This window comes from Artemia franciscana, chromosome 20 (assembly GCF_032884065.1).
Source record: "Artemia franciscana chromosome 20, ASM3288406v1, whole genome shotgun sequence".
Taxonomy (NCBI): domain Eukaryota; kingdom Metazoa; phylum Arthropoda; class Branchiopoda; order Anostraca; family Artemiidae; genus Artemia; species Artemia franciscana.
In genome coordinates, this window is record NC_088882.1 from 28,346,718 (window position 1) to 28,370,718 (window position 24,001).

General features: G+C 34.8%; 1 protein-coding gene across 1 annotated transcript; it reads right to left on the reverse strand.

Moving 5' to 3' along the window:
- Positions 1 to 1,515: 1,515 nt before the first annotated feature.
- LOC136040080 (uncharacterized) lies at positions 1,516 to 22,776 on the reverse strand. Its single transcript, XM_065724155.1, has 5 exons — positions 22,677 to 22,776; positions 14,157 to 14,318; positions 12,907 to 13,102; positions 4,781 to 4,875; positions 1,516 to 1,701 (listed from the first exon to the last, which is right to left on the reverse strand). Exons 1-5 carry the CDS (start codon positions 22,740 to 22,742, stop codon positions 1,597 to 1,599), a joined length of 624 nt encoding a protein of 207 aa, XP_065580227.1. The 5' UTR covers positions 22,743 to 22,776; the 3' UTR covers positions 1,516 to 1,596.
- Positions 22,777 to 24,001: the final 1,225 nt, after the last annotated feature.

Genomic DNA, 24,001 nt, shown 5'->3' on the forward strand with positions numbered 1-24,001 from the left:
TGGCTATACAGATATTAAGAAACAAGGGAAGCGTCGGGACTTTCATTCACGTATTCTCAACAATTTAAATGTAACTAAATACCGGTGAGTACCTCCAATTTTTGCAGCGGGTTGCCTCCCCTTTTTTTTTGTTTTTTTTTTTTCTAAGACAATAATACGGTACTGATAATGCACCTTAAGACTAACGAATGTTACTGACTTCAAGAGTAATATATGTAGCGTAAATTTCAAAATTAGATGTCGTGGGTAAATGAAATAAAAGACCTACAGATATACTTATTAAGCGTATTTATAACTCTTTGGTGACGGATAATGGTGAAAGCCGAGCATTTTACTACGACCGTAATACTTGAAGGGGATACACCCAGCACAACACTCAAACAGTGCCTGTAGATGAACTAAACAGATGGTGCGATAACCTTTTTTATAAATAAAACAACATTATCCAAACTTCAACAAAATAACTCTTAGATAGAATACGTTGAGACGTTGAGCTTTGAACTAGCACCGCTAATTCGTAGTCGCTTCAGCTTCTAAATTTTCACGAAGAAAAAAAGCCTCAATTATGAAAATCAAACAAAACTGACTGTATGATGGCTATATGTATAGTTTTATTTGTGATTCCTCTTTCTCCACAAATTTAAAAAATTACGTCAAAGAATGTAAAATAACCTATGAATTTGTATTTCAAAAAGAAATCATAATTAGTATATATATATATATATATATATATATATATATATATATATATATATATATATATATATATATATATATATATATATATATATACACAAAGTAATTAACATGATAAATATAGACAGAGACGCAGCAATATTTCCTCTTGTACGCTTTTATTAGTTTTTGTTTCTCTTTCCTCTTTTTTCATCTCACGGTTAGTGAATTCTTTGGTTCATCCAAACAACATGCACCCTTCTATTTGTATTTGGTTCTCTCTCCTCTTTTTTCAGCTCATGGTTAGTGAATTCTCTGGTTCATCCAAACAACATGCAACCTCTTGCACCCTTTTATTAGTATTTGGTTCTCTTTCCTTTTTTTTCAGCTCATGGTTAGTGAATTCTTTGGTTTAGAATATTAATTTCAATATAATTTTTCCACATCTGGTATTTATTATCTATTTTTATTTTATTATTTTGCAAGTTAAATCCAAGAGAAATCGTCCAAATTCTAAAACCACAGTTTAATAAGAGGCTATTTGTCCTTCTTAAATACAGTTCATATTAATTCATTTTGTGAGATATCATTTCAGGTGTCTTAAGATAAGCCGCACAAGAGGCACATTTTCTTTGGGAGGGCCTAATACTGAAGAGAACACTGCTTGTATCCCTTTTTGTAAATATTTCGATTTTTCAATATTGATAAAGATACATCTTTGATTGATGGCGTTGAGTCCAATGCGAATGATTCAACATGACTTAGTATGGTTCCAGATAGTAAATACTGCTACCATATATAGTCAAAATACACTTTTATTACTTTCCAAAAGTGTAGATGTTTCTTTAGCATATCACTTTTTATTCAGGCAGATTCTAGTATCTCGATCAGATCACAATCCACTTCATATGAAATTTGTCTTTAAAATACAGACGCACTCGACTGAATAGTGGTTTTATTAGCTGAATATTGAGTTTTCTCTACAGCATATCTCTCCTTGTCAATTTTATAGCGCTCAGTGTATACCTAAAAAGACAAAAAAAAAAGGATTAAACAAAGATTATGCAGCATTGCAATCAACATAATGTAGATTCACAGAGAATCAATTGTTGAGATAAGAATATTCAAACCGTCTTCGAACCACTAATGTTCTGCAACTCCTTTTTTTTTTTTTTTTTTTTTTTTTCTTTTTTTTTTTTTTTTTTTTTTTTTTTACAACCCTCATGGATGATGACGGTTATTTCGATATTTAAAAAGCTACGTGTGGCTGCAAGAAATTTGACGGTGCTGAACTTTGAGCGTTGAACTTTGACGGTGCTGAACCGTTGAACACGGTGCTGAATTTGACGGTGCTGAACATAAAAACAGTTAAAACTGCTGATTGGTATAAACAAGACCAGAGATTATAAACTTTTAATAAAAATATGACGTGATGTAAAAACTACACTGGAATTATATTTTAGCGTAATCATAAGGGGCAGTATTCATTAGGATTAATACTGCCCGGCTTTCAATTCCCATGAACATAAAAATAATATTTCCGTAAGCAAATTAGTATCTTGTTGTCGATTAATACCGGCAACAATAGTCTTTTCCTACAATAACTTAATCACACTAACTAAAATTCAAATCATTCTTGTTTTTATAAGGTGATGTTGCTGTTATTGAGTTTCTTTTGAAAAAATAAAGTCTTCCGTGAGCTGTCTTGATTAAGTTCACCATGAGAAACTACGTTATGATAATTTCCCAGATCATTATACTAATTCTAGAAAACTTAAAATAACTTTAAGTACCCATGACAGAGAAAGTGAGATCTGATATATAAATAATAAAAATGAACAATCATACATAAATAAGTTACATAATTAAAATTAGGAAAAATCGGAAATCCAACCTTTAATGAAAAAGGCATCAGTATGCAGTTGTGCAGTATTTGCAAGCAGGGGGCGCTACATTCCCAGCAAAAAAGAATTTGGAGTAGATAATGGCAAAACAGGGAGAAAAAAGTTAAAAAAACTAGAATTTAGTTGTATTTTTACTTAAAACTGCCTATTTTCTTAGAAAAAATATGAACTTGTATCAACCCTGACGCTTAAAAATAAATGCTTTCCCTAGATAAGATACAGGCAGGGTCGGACTTAGAGCTTTGAGACTTCTAGGCCGAAGCGTTTTTGCCACCCCATTTTTGCGAGATTTTCGGGGAAATACCCAAAAATTCGGGGGATAGTAGAAGCACTGAACAGAATGCAACTGATCAGCCAAAAGTAATGAAAAGGAGAGGTGATACCGAAGTTTCAGCTGCTATTCTTGGGAGACATCCGACAGTTTATAAGTGGCCACAGAATTCCTGTGTTATTTTGAAGTCACTTTTCGGTGATTAGGCAGCGCGGCGGCGGAGTGCACCATGCGCTTCGACGACAAATCAAACAATGTCCAGTTTTGTTCAGAAAAAATTACTCAGTGATCATTTACTACACCCTCTGGCATTTACTATACCCTATTGGTAAGTCCAGGCCTTGTTACAGGAAACCCATTTTGCTAAGAAAACCCAATTCCAACTTTTTCATTCCTGAATTTCCATTCATTCCTTACTTTTTATGTTTCGTTTGAATTTAAAAAAAAGTTTTGGCTTCGTTTCACTTCTCCAAGGGCGATAACGTCAAAAATTTTAAAACCTCAAAAGAAGATTTTACAGAATGTTAATCTGGCTTTAATTAGTACTGAATAATATGAGGGGAAACAGCCAAGTATACAGGGATAAAGGATGCTTAGCAGCTCAGCCCCCCAACAGTCTTAAGATTTTTACATGTACCCTATATATTGCCTGTTTTTATTCTGTCTAACAATTCCCCCACCCTCACCAGAAAAGAATTCTTTGTACATTCCCGTGGGCAGCATTGCTACTACGCACGTTCCTGCAATCCTAATTCCCATCTATAATCAGGCTTTCTCTAACCTTGTGAAAATCATACTTGGCCAAGATGTTGAAATGTTGTTGGCCAAGATTTAATTTTTTTTTTTTTTTATTAGTAACTATATACTCAGACTTATTGACATGTGTTGACTAACCCAAATGACAGTGAAAATAGCATTCTAAAACTCGTATGATTCCATTAGAAGGAAATTATCTAGTAACCCCCATAGCTAAAGGGATAGACAAGTTAAAAATTGGGTTTCCGAAGTTCACACAAACCTTCATCAAGAATTTAGCCAGAATCTTGGCAAATTTTCCAAATATATTTTTTAGCTTTTGTATAAGGTAGTTCCAAAATTATTTTCTTAAGTAGTAAAGGTTGTAGTTTACATTTACAATTTTTTATTACCCACAGGATTGAATTTTTTTATGTCTTTTGTCATACCGGCTGATTTAAAATTTTTGCGCTCGTTTTGACAAAAAGTTTAAAGCCTTTTCCGTAGAAATTATGGATCAACAATTTGGCGCTACATTGCGGATCAACAAACAAGTTCTAGGGACCAAAAAAGGTTTCGTAAACCAAAAATTAAAATCGTTGTCTGCCAAACTTGTTGGTCAAGTTTAACACTGCCGATCAAAAATTTGTTCGATATAAAAGGCCTTTAATACTGCTTGCAAGCAGATTGTCGACTGATATCGTTACAATTTTTTTTAGCGGGATCGAGCCATGGAGGGTCAGGGGTCAGCTCCCTAAAATTTCGGAATTGAATATCATTAATCAGTTTCTTGGGGGGAGAAGAGGGTAAGAGGCCAGCTCACATAAGTTTTTGAATGAAATATTAATATTTTTGGGGGGGAGTAGAAGTAAGGCCATGAAGGGCCAGGGATCCACTCCCATGGAATAATGTAGTTTGAATGGAATATATGAAATAAAAGTTTTGGGATAAAATATCACATCAATTTATCTAAAATTGTTGATTCGAGAATCTAAATAAGAAGTGTCATTAGACATTCGATTCTCACAATTATAACGTCAATCAAAACAGAAAATCTACACGCAACGCAAAAGGTATTGAAAATAAACGTCGACTTTACTAAGTATAATTTGCACGTAAAAATTGTCAGCCTATCAGTCAGATAATGGAACTTAATCTAAGCCTCCCCCCTGTCAGCAGCAGATAATCAAAGTACCTTCTTTTCCTCTTCTGGAAGTTGTTTCCACCTGCCAGCTAAAATCTTCATTAGTGAAGGTTTATCTTTTGAATCATCTTGTTCTGATACATTCCCTAAAAAAGGAGAATGATTTTTTAGAACGTTTCATAGCACATCTGCAACCTAAGAGATACGAAGCATACGCAGAAGGTTTGACATTCACTGTCTAGGTGGGGCAATCGACTACATACCATTTGACATCGAAAATATTATGCGTCAAGTCCACCTTTGCAATGTTTCTTCCTTACATTTCCAATACAGTAAGATTCCATAAATAAGAAGAAAGAAGAAGTTTCAATAAATTCCAGAAGAAACAAGGATTTCGAAGGATAATGATAGTAATGAAAGATTTCATAATGCAAAATCAAGAAGAATGCCAAAGGATAACAGTGAAGTGACAAAACATAATTTTACAGTGAAGAAAGATGTGATAGAATTTGAAAGATGTGAAAGATGAGAAGAATTTTGAAAATTCTCATGTGTTTTTTGTTCCCGACTCTGTTGAGTTTTCCCTCTGTGGGGAATTGTGAGACTAACACTCACTTTTTCTCATTATGAGCCTTTAGGAATAGATTTCGTCTTTTCTGACAACAAAGGTTTTTAGCTCTGGATGAAGCTACTCATTAAATATTTTATCATTTATCACAACCTTTGAAATCCTTCTTCATTTTTAAATTTTGAATTCCTTTATTACTATATGATTATTCTTCGAAATCCTTCTTTATTATAAAATTTTGAAATCCTTTATCAGTTTTTTTTAAATTCTTTTTCATGATAAGATTGCCGAATTCAGTATTACTTTCTCACGATCCTCCAAAACCCTTGTTGATGATAAAACCATACAATTCTTTATCACTATCCTCCCAAATCCTTTATCACTATATGATTATCCTTCAAAATCATTCTTCATTATAAATTTATTTAAATACTTACTCACTATTCTTGAAATCCTTCTTCACTGCAAAGTTATGAACTTCTTTATCACTTCATTACTACCCTACAAGGTTTTATTATTAATACCATATTTGCACAGCATACTAAATTCCCGACAGAGAGAAAACTCAACAGAGTCGGGAACAAAAAACACATAAGAATTTTCAAAATTCTTATCATCTTTCAAACCCTTTCACATCTTCAAACCCTTTCACATCTTTCTTCACTGTAAAATAATGTTATTATCACTTCATTGCAATCCTTTGGCATTCTTCTTGATTGTGCATTATGAAATCATTCATCATTATCATTATCAATCGAAATCCTTGTTTCTTGTGGAATTTATTGAAACATCTTATTTATGAAATCTTATTGTATCGGAAATATAATAGTCAGAGCGCCAGATTCTGTATCTCGCTTATTTCGATTGGTACCCATGCCGGAAGGTACAAAAATGTTAAGGGTGGATCCCATGGTAGTCGACCATGCTGAAAACGAATATCGTAGGGCGCATGTTCGCCGTTGGGGCGTTTCTGAGATATAGGCCAAAAACACCAAATTTGGCCTATAATGGGGTACGATGATTCTATTTTTTTTTTTTTTTTACAGATAAGATTGGTCAAATCCAGCGTACTCTTAAATCAATAGAAAGAAGAGACTTGGGGCTACACGAATATGATTTTTGTTTGTAAAAAAATAGTACACTTTTTACTGCTGTTTTAAAGAAAGTCAGATTTTTGTCAGCAAATTTCTAACAGAAAAGCTAAAAACTCAAAATTTTTTCAAGATAAAGTATTTTTTTATATTGAAAAAGAAAGCCCGTTTAATTCCGAACACATTGAGCTAAGAAAAAACTTTGAATTATTATATCTGAGGGGTCTGCAACTTTTTTAGCGAGTGTACCCGATAATATGGATTTTGTTTAGTGACCTGCTACCTAGCGGGAAGTTGATTGATAAGCTATGCAGAAGAAATTGATAAGCAGAAGATGAAAAACAAAAGCAAGTCAGGTAGGCCAAGATAAAAAAAAAGTTGCTGCAGGTTGATTCAACATGTGATTCTGACGCAAATACTGATTTGCTGATGGATGATCATGAAGAATATGACACAAATTTGGAAGATCAAATAAACAATTTTTAAAGAAATAGAATTTTTAAAAGCACTTTTGGTGTTGTAAAGTTGGCTGGAAAAATTAGTGTAAATTTTATTTTGCAGAAGTAAGAGACTCAATGAAAGTAATTTACAAAATTAAATATCACAAAAAACTAGGTGATACTGACTAATTTAGATTTAAAAGGACTGATAAAAAGGCATGTTACATTGATCAATCAGATTTAGTATTGGAACTTCCAGTTCTAGTGAAAATGTTTGTCAAATGGAACATCTGTAATTTGAAATTGATTTACCAATATTTAATCTAATATCTTGCTTGTCCTTCATGAAGCACCAAACAACCATGCAACAGTCGAAAAATCTCTGCGAACGTTCACGGCGATAAGTAAAGCTGTCGGATGTGACGATACGGTGGTCAAGCAAGATCTCTTCATTTATCAGCTAGCACAGGAAGTGAAAAGTAAACACCCGGATGACTTCAAAAACGTAATCCCACGGATGGGAGGCTTCCACCTCCTGCTCAACTAACTCAAGGCAGGTAAGATAATGGACAGCTCCGGACTCAAAGAGTTTATAGTGCAGACAAAGCTGCTGCTACCTGGTACATGCGAAAAGGTATTTCAAGGGAAATACTACTACCAAGATATCAATGCCTACTGCATACTGTGCGAGGTCTTGCTAGCCCTCTACTAGGAGTCCTTGGAAGAGTATTACTCCGAAGCACAAGAAGACTTATCCCGTCTGGACCAGCTGGGTAGTGCCATTGAGTTATTCAGGACTTCATTGGCAAACGCTAACGCGATAATTGCACTTCAGAAGGCAAACGATACCTTAATCACTTTGGCTCCCATAACGAATGCCTTCTAAACCCGTCGAAATGCGTCACCCACGTTTGCTTTCTGGCGGTAGTTCTTGGAAATACTTGAAATAGCGATGCAATTCAATCATGCTGAACAATACTGGTACTGGGAGTCTCATTTGACAGCAACTGCTCGGATGTTGCCATACTTGGTGGTGGCTGACCATCCTCAGTATATAAGATGTCTCATATAGTACCTATATGATATGCAAAGTTTACCACAAACCTTTCCTGATGTACACAGAAGGCTCATGAAAAGATACTTCGCAGTGAAGAGAAAGCACACCAGGTTTACGGCCACCTGTTCCGATCAGATACTAGAATGTACAGTGAACAAGGATGCAAAGACGACGGCCGGAATAATAGGAGAACAAATGGATGAGAGACAGAGTGAAGCTTGGATTCTTACCTTACCGATTTCCGCTGCCATCGGCAATGGTTTCCTGCAAGTAGTCGACGTATCCACAGAGACATTGAAATATCACGAAGACTATCAGTCCACGACGACGCGATTACAACTTTCACGAGATAGAGTTCGAGATATTTTCACTACATGTGGCAATCCGTTCAGCAGAGTGGACTTCGGCCTAGTGGATATTGTGACGTCAGAACTTGATGAGGATGAGAAGATTGTTTCTGATATTACTTGCGTAGCCACAAAAGGAAAAGAGGTGGTTGAGGACTTTCTGTGCAACAGGAATGACGATGTGAAAAAGGATGTACTCCGAACTTTCCCTTCCGAGAGAAAAACTCAGAAAGTGAATGGTGTCCCTAAAACCGATCTCCTGAGCTCTGAAGTAACAGCCTTGAAGAGAATCATTACTGCTCAGTTGAGCTACGGCGAAGAAAAGGAGAAAGCCGTTTCCTACGGCAAAGATCCTCACAAAAGAGATTCTTCCTTTCCCTCCATCCACTTTTGAACATCTTCCGCAACAATCAACCAAGACATCCTCTGGCTGAAAAATGAGGGCGGGGAACAAAGCTGTGCTGATAAACTGGCTAAGAAAAAAAGGAGGACTTTCAGCTTGGCCGGCCACTTTGAAATCCAAAGAAACAACATCAGCTACAGTACACATCATCGACCTAATGTCCAAGATAAGGTCATATCGGCCTGCCAGGTTTGAAACAGTCAAATCCTTCGCGGAAAGATTGCTTCTATCATTGCTGAATTATCTTCCAGTGGGTATTCCTGAAGTCCAAATTGTCGCACATCGATACAACGGGCTGTTTGGGAAGCTCACGGACACCGGAGGGTTGATCTCCTTGAAATCAGCATGCAGACTCCGACGAGGGAAAGGGAAAAACCTTCAGATATCTGCTCTTACCACAACTGAAGAATGGGATGCCGTACTTGCAAGCTCAGCGTCTAAAAGCCGGCTCCTCGAAATTTTGTATAAAACCTGGGAGCAGATGAGTGATCAGCTTCCGAACGCACTCAACCTTTTTCTCTCAGGTGGGTTCAAGGAGAGATTCAAAGTGTCTCTGGTCAAGCGTGGCTGCTGTCCAACTTTACCAGAACACTGTTACTACGAGGAATGCTTATCCTCCAGCCACGAAGAGGCTGACCAACGCCTTATGACACATGTCAAGTACGCTAGCCGTTACGCTTGTAGCATCGTAGCATCGTTGTGCATGCCAACGATACAGGCGTGGCAGTAGCCTGTTTTCATTTTTTTGAAGAGCTTCAAGCTGAAGGACTGAGCGAACTTTTCTTGAAGTTCCCGACTTACATTATCCCAGTGCACGAGCCGGCGGATGGAGTCGACTTGTCCAAAGAGGAGCAGATTATGTTACCGTTCGTGCACTGTCTGCCAGGTTGTGACACAACGAACTTTTTCTTCGGCGTCGGGAAAGCTTCTTTCTTAAACACCGCGTGTCTCCAACTTTTGCCTCAAAAATGGTGTCTATGACGGATCAGATCAAGGATGCAGAAGGGAAGCTTTCAGTCGACGCGTTTAGAGAATTTTACGACCTATCAAAATTCCTGGTCATTGTAAACAATACGGTAAACAGGCCGGATTCAATTCACTGGCCAGTGTAAGGGCTTACATTCGGTGCCAGAAACAAGATGTGAAAAGACTTCCACCTTCTAACGATACCTTCGAGCCATGCATATGAAGAACCATATTCGCTACATGGATAATCTTGTCGTCAGTACAGGCTTGGCCGAGCATTCCAGATCCACTTCTCCTTGGATGGAAGATGGCTGAAGGGGGAGTAGATGCGGTCGTCTCAAACTGTAAAGAAGCATCAAGCCTGGAATCTTACTGCAGATGCAAAAGTGGAAGATGCACGACAGACTGTAGCTGCTCAAAAATGAAAGGATGATGCAGCTTATGCTCCTGCCGCGGAACGAGGAGGGCATGCAGGGAGTCTGACCTTGCCCCACCTGAATTCTCGGAAGAAGAAAATGAGGAATATTTGTGAAAATTTTATTTGATACCTTTTACTTTTAATTACAACAGGTCCCTAATCAGTTACTATTACCCAATTTTACGGGCAGGCCGAGTAAGACAACTCCAATGCGCCGACTGAATCCATCTGTGAAGCAGAATTCTTTTATGTAGTAAATAGCTCAGTCGTATTACTGGTAAATCAGGTCCCAAAAAGGTAATTGCAGACGCCTTAGTACACTAGAAAACATATTCGTCCATTCTTAAAAAAAAAAAAAAACTTTTCTTAGTCAAATTTTTTTTTTTTACCTATTTTTATTTTTAAGTAAAAGTTAAAAATTGTAAACAGTTAGGAGTTTGAACTATTCCTACCCTTTGAAGAAAAAAAAATATTATGTCCCTTTTCACGATACGGCTAGTGATCATTTCAGTGACACTACAAAAAAAAATCGCAGACCTTTTAAAAATAAAAATAGTTTATATGTTTTTAGCTCAAATTGTACGGAACTGAATGCACTTTCTTTTCGAATATGAAAAAAAAATTTGTTACCTTGAAGAAATTTCGAGTTTTTAGCCTTTCTTTGAGATATTTGTTGAATTTTACAGCACTTATTTTGAAACTGCAGTAAATAGAGGAAAAATAGTGCTTTTTTTCAATTTAAAAATCATATTCTTGTAGATCTAGATCTCTTCTTTCGATTGATATAACATTACGCCAGATTCCTCAACCCAATAAGTTGCAAAAAAATCCTGAATCGGCACTCTTAGTTATAGGCTAAATTTGGCGTTTTTGGCCTATATCTCAGAAACGCCCCAGCGGCGAACATGCGCCCTACGATATTCGTTTTCAGCATGGTCGACTACCCTAGGATCCGTCCTCAGCATTTTTGTACCTTCCGCCATGGGTGGGTGCACGATACAGAATCTGGCGCTCTGACTATAAGGAAGAAATAATGCGAACGTGGGCTTGACGCATAATATTTCCGATGTCAAATGGTATGTAGTTCATTTTGTCAATATTATCTTCTAGTTTTCTCTGAAGACCGAGTTCACGTTTTAATATCACAAGAAGTATACATAGAAATAGCATTGAAACTGACCAAATTCGGTCAGTTTATATCAGTCTTTTAACATATAAGTCTTTTAATATCATAGGTCTATAAACTATCATGCTATCAAACTATTCATATCTATTCATACTATCTACTATACTATCTACTATACTATCTATCTACCTATTCATACTATCAAACTATCATAAGTCTGTAAGTCTTTTAATATTACAAGAAGTATACATACAAATGGCATCGAAACTGACCAAAATTGTATCTTCTTTTATATCCAATAGAGACACCAGAGAGACTTTTTGAAGTCCCATTTATAATGAACTTATTAATTCTGATCTTTTTTATATCCATCTACAAAATCATCTTTCGCAACCAAATAGGATCTTTGATAATACCATGCCTATTAAGTGATTAGCCTTTAAAAAAGCTTTACATAAAATGAAAGTTTGAAGTGCCATTCACTATTGTATTTTTTATTCAGTTACCCTTTAATCGTTGCTTCGAAAGGGTCCTTATTTAGTTTCAGTTTTTGTTTTGAGGTTTGGTTTATTACCCTGTAGACTTTTATCTGTATATTTTATTTCTAATTCTGCACTGAGAACTTGAGCGGAGGACCAAAATATTTTTATAACTTTTCCTCTGTTTTTCACTGGCTTATCGTCTTTCTCTTTTTTGGGACTTTTTCGTATACTTATATGATCTAGACCAGTTTTTCTCAACAGATTTTGTGCTATGCCCCACCTAAACATTTCTAAAATCCTGATGCCCCCCCCCCCTCATGATATTGAAATTTTGTTTTTCAAAAATTTTTGTATATTCACCTGAAAGAAGCTATTAGCTTAGTTTCTTCTTTCGGGTCGTCCTCTAGGCATCTTTTGAACAAATGATAAATATTATCCAAATATAATTCCTTTTACACAATACTGTAATGCATTTTTCGGTCTTTACATGCATATGAATGTGACGTCATCCACATTATTTTTTTTCAAATTTTTTTTTCAACGTAGGCCTCACGTTGGGAATTGTGGAACTAGAAACAAGTTAATGCAAAAACGACTAACTACTGTCGTTTGTACACAAACTACTACAAATGTTTAATAGAATACGAGCCATAAAAAAATTAATAATTTTTATATTTTGAGATGACAAATCAGACTAGAAAACAAAACAAGATAAAGGTCAACGACAAGAAAATAAGTTAGAGGTAGGTAAATAAAAAGGTGCAAGTAATGGCAAAACAAAATATAAACAGTATTTTTTACCAATGTTTTATTCTATCAATTTGCAGTAAGAAGTCCGAAGAAGTTTTACAGGAATTCATAATATTAAAAGGGCTATTCCACAAATATTCAAGTAGACTGTTTTATTACAGAGATTTTATTAACACTTAGACATTAAAGTTTAGAAATAAAAAGGAATGCATTGGCTTAGAATCTTGATTTTGAAATTTTAAAGAGCACCATTTGATAGATTTTTTCTAGAGACCTTACTCATTTTCCTATTAAGTGAATTTTTACCGGATTTTATAACAGATTTTAGCTCAAATTCAAAGTCAATCAGATGACTGAAAGCAGGTTGAAAAATTAGCCAAAAATTAATTAATTAAAAAAAATCAATAGAATTAGTTCTGAGAACAAATACTGAAATAGACAGAAAGAATCCTAATAGAAAGCCCACAGAACATTGGTGAAGAAACGCAATAATTAATAATAATAATAATAGATAATTCCATTTTCATACCAGCAGCATGCTCCTCCTCGATAGCACTTCTTTGTTCTAAACAAAACTGAACATATGGATTATTCGGCTTCTTAGGCATATCTTTACTTCTCCATTTGTCCTTCCTCTTATTATCTCCTGACATTTTCTTTTTTGACCTGGAAGATTCTTCATTCTCCTTGGAGGCTCCTTTTGAGATAAGATTGCCCTCTTCTACCTGAAAGGAAGAATTATTCATAATAATATATTATTCAATACACAAATCAAATTGAAAATCATTAAATGGTTCCTTTAAATAAGCTGCTACTGATGTACCTTTCCAAAAACACCTGGCAGTGAGGGCGGACTAAGTTCAGTTTAACTTATTTCAATTTCATACTCAGTTGGTACTTTGCGCTTTTATACAAAATGCCGGTCTTCAGGCTTCAAGTCCGTCTTTTCTATGCGTTTAAGCATTATATCAAAAATTTAGTAAGCTTTTGTGCCGAATCAGAACTTGGCCCCCTCCTTCCGTGCAAATATATCTTGAGACTTATAGCACCCCTCCGGGGCAAATTCTAGGTTGTTTTTTTTTTATACGCAGTGCATCCGTTTATTATTTCATTATCTTAAATTAGTAATTCTAGCAAGGTTGTGATGCATGTGAAAATATTGTGAAATAAAGCTGTTGCTGTGTTTATTTTGGTTGTGGGGAGCATGCGTACACACAGGTGAGATAAAAAAAAGATGCATCCATTTAGAGGAGGGGGAAGGGGGTGTTCTCAGGATACCCTCTTTTCTATTAAAAAAAAAAAAACAAGTCATAACAGACAGTTGTCTGCGATTTTATTCCAGGATTTTGTAACAGTTATCATTGCAGTAGTAACTATTGATTTGCGGCCATTATTAGCTTTGTACAGGGTTGCCACCACTAGTGATTTATCACCATTTCTAGTGATTTTTAATGCTGCCTTAAAAAATCACTAAATCAGCCCATAAATCACTAGATTGCTAGATAAAGTCACTAAATCAACCAAAAAACACTAAAAACTAGATGGGTTTTTTTCACCAGGTGGCAGCTCTGGCTTTGTAGCTTTGCTTGATCCAAAATCAAATAAAAGTCAGCTTTTCAGAAACCAACAAAAAACATATTTCGGCAACTTGATTTCGGTTTATTCCAACTCAAAAATTCTGGCCCTAACCTGAAATAACAAGATCCTCCAATATTATTGACATGACATAGCTACATGACATTTTAAAACGATATTGACATTTACTGTAAATATGCTCACCTGTAAATGTTCCTCTTTCAAATAGGAATAATAGTTTTTTGCTGCTGAGTGATAATTGTCTTTGTGGAGTTTTAATCTATCAACCAACAAACACCTTTCACTTTGGAGTTTTGTCAGGTGCCACAGTAGTGATTTCTGCCTTAAGACTAGTCTTTCATTTTCCTGCAAAAAAAAACCTTTATTAATAGTAGTGCAACTAACAACTCATCAGAACACAAAGATGGCTAAGGCCAAAAAACCAACAATGCTGTTCCATTGCCCCACTCTGCTCAGGTTTTCTCTCTCTAAGTTCTCCCATGAAACTTGCACTCTTTCAATTGTTTTCTTATTACCTCTTCCATTCCTATTCAAGAGGGCCTTGATTTTTGATTGGCCCCATCTTGAGAGTCAAACCACAAATTGAGTGGATTAAATACGCAGTATTTCCCTAATATTTCACTGGAAGAATGACAACATTCCACATACTTTGAAAACCATATTGAGATAGTAATTTTACAAGTCTTCCAGCAAACATTCAAACAACATTTAAACCTCATTTAGATTATTGAAGCAGAGAATATATTCTATTTCAAAATATTGTGTACCGCTAATTAAATCATCAACAATAGTTTAAAACTATTTAAACGACAGAACTTGTGGACACTTCATTTGATTCTCAATGAAAAATAAATATAATGGGCTAGTAAAGAAGTATTAAATGGTTTATTTTTCTAAGACAATGGAAAAAAAAAGCTCCATATATTTTGTAATAAAAACCTATACTGATCAATAGTCTTAGTGTAGACAGACCAAGATCTACAAAATAAAGACTGTTTTTATTCAAAATCCTCAATTAGTTTAAGTTAAACCACTGCTTATCACCATGTAAACAAAGAAAGCAAAGGCCACAAAAATAGAACAGATAACAATTGTGTATATTTTGACTGTAAAGTCAAAAATCACTATCACCAAATGAAACATCAAACCACTAGACAATTAAATTAAATACCCATCAATGAAGTACACATAATAATTTGAGCCCAGCCTTCCCAACTACAAACACAAAAGTAAGATAAAAAAGAAATTAACATTTGGACAATCTCACGGAAGGTATCACCACTTCTTTCAAGAATTTTCCTAGCTGTTCTCAAAGAATCTAATATGTTGTATTTTTTATATATTTTACAATAAAGTAGTTTACTATAACTGAAAACTGGAGCTGCAGAAACTCGTTTTGCTACTAGGTGTTTACTTTACTATAAATCCAGTCAGTAAGGTTTGTTTTCAGTCAAAAGAATCTAGAATTACTTGAATTTTGGCGCCATCCCCAAATTATGGGAATTATATGGAATTATGGGTAACAGTTGAGGAGCGAAACCAGGAACTATGTCTTACAAAAGGAAAGTCTATGTTCTATTTCAGGTTTCAACTACAGACAACTGCAGAAATAAATCTTATGTTTTAGAAGTACTAATGGAAAACGGATACACTGAATAATTTTTATGGATTTCTTAACAGACAAAGTTTATGTTTTGATCACCTATAGGCCTAATTTAGTAGCTTACTTACATGTCATTATAAAAATAAGAAAACATGGTTGAACTAAATGTAAAAAAAATAAAACAATTAACTAGGTGAAAACATAGGAAAAGATAATGAAATGATCACAGCTACAAAACAGCAGACTCTAATAGTCCCTTTTGCAACAACAGAAAACTTTCGAATTATGTCTCGAACGCTATTATTGTGTACAATATTTCTGGTCTTATATCATGGTGGCAGATCTGTAAAATCTGAAGTACTAATAACCTATTGAATGAAGAATTTGGATATTCTTTTTAAGAAACATTGAGAACAAATTGGGTAGAACTAATACATAGTAGTTAAAACAGGTCAAGTGCGTTTTCACTAATGGCTTATGGCTGCATTTACCCAGACTTAAATTTTGCTTAAACTTAAATTAACTTGCTTAGAGTTGATTTAGATCTAATGATACCTTCTGGGAAACATTATATGGACAAAAATTAAGCCCCCTTCCCCACAGAGAGTGGACTATTTTGAACTCCAAAGGAAACACCTGGGGCACTTATTCATATATTCCATGAATTTCATTTGGTCCAACAGCGCCTCCTGGTTCATATCAGTGGAAGTATAAATTTTACTGATGCCCTTAGACATAGAGGTCAAATTGAATCCAAAGCCCAAAAGAGCCCTGCAGAAAATTTAGCTTCCATTTCCATGCTTTCGAAAATTTAGCTTTCAAGTTTTGTTGAATTTTTAGTTCCTGTTCTATGGATGTTGAGATTCCAAAAATATTCATTTCGTAATTATTACTTCTTCTTTGATATAAACCCAGCAGTCACAGTAGACCGTCTTGGATTTTGCTAATATTTTATGATTATACTTACTCCTACTCCTTGAATCCAATCTGGGACTTGAGCTCGGGATCAGAAACCAAAAAACAAACAAAATTACCATATGTATTTATAATCTCAATAGATTCAGTGAAAGCAATAAAAAAAAAAGATGTCACCAAAGTAGCAATCTAGAAAAATGCTTAATATTAAAAGAGAGGAGATCACATCTATCAATGATCAGAGTAGAGAAGAAAGGCACCAAAATTAAAAGAATTAAAAAACATTTCCTGAAAAACCAAATTAGGAGAATGTTAACCGCTAGGTTTGAGACATTTAAATCTCATAATAAACACGTAGTCAGAAGGCTACTTGATTTATCAGACACACATAGTTTTAAGATAGAGGAAGATACCCCTCCCTGCTTCGCAAATTAGAGAGTTTGAGTAATAGCTATCGCCAGTTTCAAGACACAGAAAAGAATTGCAATACCAAAACTTTAGGATACAAATAACAGTGAAATTCCCTGGAAGCCAGAAAATGCAGAGCTTGAGAATGTAAAACTGAGTCTAAAGTTTAAATTGATCAACAGCATATATATGAAGGGCGTCAACTATTTTTGAAGCTTATATTGAAAAAGAGGAAAAAATTCTACAAACATGGTGCTAGTCAAAACCCCCCTGAAGCCCAAACTAGTTTATCAAAAAAAAGCATAAGAAGTTACAAAAGGAACTGGCAATAAGAGAAGATTCACAGAATGAAATTTACTCAAAATGTATCAAAAGCTTTTAATTTACCTTGGAATCAGACTCCTGTTTTGTTTTTAGCTATTTTTACAGCAAAGCTAAATTAAATTTTTAATCACTATAGCTTGAAGCTATTCTCCAATGCTATGGTTCCACATCCCAGTCAAACCTCCACGGTTTGTCACTCCACTCAGCATCCAGACGGCGTTTGAATACATCTGCTGATTCAGCAAAAACAGTGTTCTCCTTGAGGTTGTTCCAGAGGTTCACAATCCGGTTCGAGAAGAAGCTGCATCTTGCTCCAGTCCTTGCATTTTGTCAAAGTAAATTCGATTTATGGGTAAACCAGTTCAAGCATGGATCCAGAGCCTTAATTTTGGAGTGGCAGCAATCCCAAAAGGAGAAAGTAGAGTATCACCATTCTCCAACAATCTTGTTTAATATAATTGAATTAAGGCTGGGTTCAGTCTATTGATATAATGTAATGCAACAGAAGATCAACTGGATCACTTTGATGCTTGCACAAGGCATTGGGAAACTTTGTTGAGGTCAAGACTGCCACTAAACGTCAATATCCATAGACTAAACAGGGGCAACCCCAGTCGAAGGGATGGTTATGCACTTGTTGCCTTTTGAATTTGGTGAGTTGTAACGTTTTTGATTGCTCTTTGATACTGTCATGGTGTGGTAAGTTTGTAATATCAGATAATCTAAGCATCTGGACACCAACATAAAAGGCTCTTATAGAAATAGGACATAAAACTATGGAAAAATCCTCTGTCAAAATATAGTGTCTGAAAATGCACTGATTATTTAAATGACAATGTTTGAGAATTAGAGGATTATTTCTAATGTTATAACTGGTACAGTAGGCAAAGGTACTCAAAAGCAAAGATAAAGGAATAAGAAAAAGTCTAGTCAGCTGGCTGGAAAAAGAGACAAGTTTTACTGGGGCTGCAAAACATATCCAAATCAAGGTGAAAAGCAGATGCAGATAAAGATTGACCAAAGATAAAGAGTGCATTTTGATGCAGTGGACAGCAAACTCTTGAGTCAGTTTCATTTTTTGTCCAAAATTTTTCTCTTTGGGACTAGAAGAGAGAAGTGAATCAGGTTCAGAATATGACACCAAGAAAAAAAAGGCAAAGTGGGTAAAGGGTGCTAGTATACCTGACCCTAGTGGTAGGAAATGCATCTTCCAAAGAATATTACCACACAAAGAACCCCATTAAGGTACACTAAAAGGAACAGTTGACCTTAAAGTGCCCTACAACAGGCTACACATGTGAAAAAAAAAAAGTATAACCAGATCTCATGTCAAGGGAGCTGTGAAATATAGGCTAATCAATTATCTATTGACATAGACTTGGCTGAAGAAATTGAGAAGCAAAATTTCCAACACCTGATTGGTATGCAGTGACACATGCTTCTTAAATCTCTTTAAAGTAGAATGCAAGGCCATTTAGCATAAAGAAAGATACAGCCTTGATCCTTATAATAGATGACAAGCCAGTATCTTCGCCATAACTGAAAGCTATTTCAGTGCCACCAAATAAGGCAAATACAAGATTGTTGGCAGATGAATCGAGATAAATGTTAGGGTACTTTATATAACGTTTTATGGCTGCTAGCAAGGAGGCAAACATTTACAGTGTTGGTGAAGGAGCCTTGATTTTTTTGAAGTTTGGTGATGAAAATAGAATTATTTCGTTTGGATGTATGTATTACATACACTTTATCTCTGTCTTATTCTCTAGAGAACTGTAGCAAGTAATACCAACTCTTACATGCTTATACACAGCACTTTTACTGTCCAACCTTCATGTCTTGGGTTTGCACTCCATTGGGTTCTCCCTAACAGCACATAAACTTTTCAGTCTTGCATATATAGTACATACTGTCTTTGAATAATTTCATTACGTTGATATGTTTCTCCCTTTTTATTTCAAAAATACGTTCTGAGACCATACTGGCTATGCAGGACATATGAAAACAAGAAAGAAAATAATAATGAAAAGAGAAAAATCAAATAGGTGAAAAACAAAGATTTTGTCAGCTGGTAGCAAAAGATGAAGATGAAAATCAAGCAAATATTTTGACAAGGACCTCTGCCAAGTTGTCCTCAGTGCTAAAAAAAAAATAAGAAAGAGATAAAAGAAATCTAACCTTCTGGATGTTTTAATTATAAAAAACACTCCTAGTCTTGAATTTTCTGTATATAGAAAGCCAACCCATAATGATTGGTATCTACATTTCTCATCAAATCACCCTTCTTGTGTAAAAAGAGGGGTAGTAATTTCTTTAGTTGACAGGGTTCTAAAATATGTTCCTGTAACCATGTAAAATCCGAGTTAGATTATGTTAAAGATATTTGATTCTGCAATGGCTACTGAATCAATCTCATTGAAAACATAATAGATAGACAATTAAAAAAGGTAAAACAGGAGAATAGGGAGCCATCCACCTTGAATCAGTTACACTAGCAATTGAGAAAAAAACTTTCACTACATTACCATATGTCTGAAAACTCAGTGACAAACTTGGAAAAATTTAAAAAAAAACATAATCTCTCTGTTTCTTTCAAAACTGAACAAAAAGATGAACACTTTTTCAACTCAGGAAAGAATAAAACAGACCCTATACTAGGTAGTGGTGTCTACAGAGTCCTATTTTCATGTGGAAAATTTTTTATTGGTGGGATCCATCAACAACTAGGGGAATGATTGTATGAACACAAAATTTCAATAGAAAAGTCCCTGAGATTTGGAAATAAAAATGACAACTTTGATTCAGCTCTGACCCAGCATATATACAAAAATCCTGTCCATTTGGTCCTTTTTGAAGAGGCAACTTCAATATCTACCATAAATGGCCTTCTGAAATCTTTTAAAGAGGCAATTGAGATAAAAAAAAAAACATATAAAACAGAAATTTGGCTATAAATAGAGACATGGGAGATATTTCCTTAAACCCAATTTATAACAACCTAATATTAAAAGACTCATCAATATTTTTTGCCCAATCTAATTTAAGACAGCCTGTCTGCATATCCAGTGAAAACCGAAATTGTAGACAGGCAAAATCTGTTGCAAGGCAAAGGCTACTTATTCAATCTAATTGGTGACTTCTCTTTCATTCATCTCAAGTTGGTTTTTGTTTTTGATTCAGTGTCTTTTCTCCTATCATAAAGTTCACTTAAGAAGGCTAGATTTTGTTGTTGTTTCTTTTTCCTCTTTCTTAGTATTTTTTTTTTTTGGGGGGGGGGGGCACTAAGGATGACTTGGCAGAGGTCCTTGTCAAAATATTTGCTTGATTTTCATCTTCATATTTGCCAACTGGCAGACAAAATCCTTGTTTTTCACCTATTTGATTTTTGTCTTTTCATTTATTATTTCCTTTCTTGTTTTCACACATCATTTCAGAAAATGATTAATTTGTCAGACCTTATTTCTTGTATATAGAAGGATTCATAAAAAAAATTGGGAGGGGCTATCACCCTCCCCCCTTGTATCTGTGCTTGAACAAGTATAAACAAGAATGATACTAACAGAGGTATATAGTCAGTATCTACAATAGAAAAAGGGGTAGTTGTGCATTATATGCTATACACTCAAGAATTTGGATCTACAAATCAGACAATAACTGGTTTATACGAATCAGTATTGGAAGAAAATTAGCTTAGGATCAGTTGAAATCCATATTGTAGGTATATTTTTATTAAATAGCCTATATTGAGATGGTATTTTGGTTTGTTATTCAATGTAATGTGTTCTATGTGGCATCTCTACTATAATTCTTTGGTTTAGTTTTCATAGTTTTAGTACTTGACATTTTTGTGTATTTCATCAAGATTAACCTAACTTTACTTCTAGAGTGTATACCATATGATATGCAAGTACAAAAAAGGTGATCTCTGTAAAGGGCTCAAAATTTAATTTGGAAGTAAAGTGATTATTTTATCAGATAGACCATAAAAAAAAACTCTGAGTGGGATCTTCACCTTTTTCCTAGGTCATTAGCTAATTTAAACTGCTTTAAATTTACCAATAAAGCAATCAATTTCATCCTAGCTAAATTATGTTGTCAGCTCTATATTTACCATTTTACTTACTATATTTTATTTATATTGTTATTATATTATTTTTAATGTCTCTCTGGCTTTAGTTCTGAAAATGCAATTCCTGATAGGCTATTTGGGTAGAATTTTAAGCCATATCAATGTTTTTTTCTAAAATTTAGGAATTTTTTGTATAGGCCTATCTTTAAAACCTTACAAATTAGGATTGAGCAAAGCTGTGAAGTTGAAAACCATTTTATTGTACTTTACTTAACTTCTGCTTAAGTGAAGTACAACAAAATTGTACTTTCATAAAACATAGATTTTTAAAGGTCATCAAAGGTCAGGACCCCATAGAGGGAGAAGGAGTAGAGATAGGTACTTCAAAATACCCTCCTGGGACATACTTTGGTAAATGTTTAGCTTTGTTCCAAGTGCTCTAAAGTGCATAATACTACATATAGGAAGATTCTGATGATTGCATATTGTCTCTTTTTCATTATTAGATAAGGGCATCCATTTTTTAGCTTTCTAAAATCCCTCTCCAACAAGACTAAAAATGCATAGAGTGGGATTGATTAAAGGTAACATTACTTATAGAGTAAAGTGTATTAGTCCATGAGCCCTGTGGGCAGTGGGGTGAGGTGTGTATTCTATATTTATTCAACAAAAAATTGTAAAACTAAGAAAAAAACCTCAAACAAGGTTTATTAAAGAAATACATAGAATACAGACCTTGCCCTGCTGCCTGAATGGCTTATGGACTAATATGCTTTGCTCTATAGCCTAGATAATATTACCTGTAAGCAAGCCCACTTTATGCATTTTTTGTTTGCCTTATGAAGGAGGAGTCAACCAGAAAAGGATGTACATTTCTAAACAATACCCTAAACTGGAAACAATGCTACTTCACAGCATAGTTTCCAGTTTAGAGCACTTGGAATGAAAGTAAGCATTTACCATTCCCATGCTTTAGCTTGTAGACCCATCAGCAGAAGTTTCATTTTCCTAACCTAGCCCCTTTCCAAGATCAAAAACAGCTAAATTAGAATTTCACCAGTACTCTGTAGGGTATATGACCTAGGGTTATATAATAAAGGCTGGGGATGGATTTTCAAGCGTAAACAAAGCCATGAAAACAAGAATAAAATTGGTAGGCTAATCTAAACATGTCTCAATTTTTGTTCTAGCATGTCTTCTTCTATAGAGCCACTATTCTCCAGGTTAACCAAAACTTACAGTCTGTTCTTAAAAACACATAGGATTTAGTTGGTCATCTTCATTGATCCTAAGATTGTTTCTTAACTAGCCTAGAAAGTGCACCTTCAATGTCAAAAAACTGAGATAATACTTAAGTTGTTCTAAGATAATGAAACTGCATTACTTTTTTCCAGAAGTTGCATCTCTTTTCTATTGCCTGCAGCTTTTTCTGAAGGATTTCGATATTCATTAAAGTCCTTCCACGTTGTTTTAATTTAAAATTAAAGAAAACTAAGACAGTATTTTTACTCAAAATTTACGAAATTAAAGAAAATTCATCCGAATCCGGGAAATTCTTGGGGAAAACACGAAATGGAATTTTGGTGCGAAAATCTGGGAGCACAAATTCGCTTTAGCTTTGTTTTCAGGCTCCAACACGGTTCAGATTCCTATAGCAAATCAAGCTTTTTAAAAAATTAGGCTCTGGAATCAAATTTCTGATATTGCAATCTACTTACTTGATGTTGGTATTGCAAAAACTTATCACTGATATTGCGGCAAAACTTCAAAATCGTTTTAAAAGAAAGAAAATAGCCGAGATGTGTTCTGATTACATTAGATTTTCACTATATCCTCTTTGTTACTGTATTCTTCTAACCTGAAAGCAACGCTTTTATGTTGCTTATTCTCAGAACAATGACAAAAACATTGCGTTGAACAGCAATAATCGGGGGAACAGCAACGAAATGTGCAATTATTTTTCCGAATTAATTAATGTTCTACGGCAAGTGGACATTAATTTACACCAGGAACGTCTGCCATATTTAGATAGAGCATTAAATGGTGAATGGAAATAAAATACTCAGACATTTTAATTGTTTCAGACATATCCAAGCTTAAGCACAGCTAAAAGAGGTTCAAAAATGTGATTGCATTTGTTGTTACTATAATAAGCCAATATCTGGTTTTAAGTTTTAGCTCTTCAGAGAGGCAAAAATGAGTATACCGAGCGTGTCAGTGATCTTAAAGTTAGGAAATCTGAGGGTGCCTTTGCTCTGCTGAGGCTCTTAAAAATCCAAACTTGACGCGGAAAAATACAAAAACATAGCGGTCGTAGTAAAGCGAGTTTTGTTATTTCTAAAGAGCGATTGTTTAGCTAAATTTGGCTCCCGTGATTCGAATTTAGAAACTGCAAGTGATGCCTTATTAAAGATTAGGCTTGGGCCTCTATTACATAAGCGTAACATGTTTCTTGTTTCTAAAATTGACGTTGCGTGTGCAATCCGGCTTTTGAGTCGTCGTGCAGCTTCCGGTTTAGACTGTACCAGAACCCACAACATTCAAAATACAGGCCCACTACTGATTGAGCATCTGACACTATTATTCAAATGTGTATTGGCAAAGGTCAAGTACCTAATTCATTAGGTTCTGGCGCAATGACAAATATTTAAAAAAAAGGAAAAACTGTAATTTTTTAAGTAGTTATTACCCTGTTACTGTTTCTAGTGT

Coding starts and splice junctions, on each gene's coding strand:
- LOC136040080 (XM_065724155.1), bottom strand. CDS start 22,742: ATGAATATCGAAATCCTTCAGAAAAAGCTGCAGGCAATAGAAAAGAGA. Junction 4,876..12,906: donor CGAGGAGGAGCATGCTGCTG/GTATGAAAATGG, acceptor CTCCTTTTTTAG/GGAATGTATCAGAACAAGAT. Junction 1,702..4,780: donor TTCCAGAAGAGGAAAAGAAG/GTACTTTGATTA, acceptor TTGTCTTTTTAG/GTATACACTGAGCGCTATAA.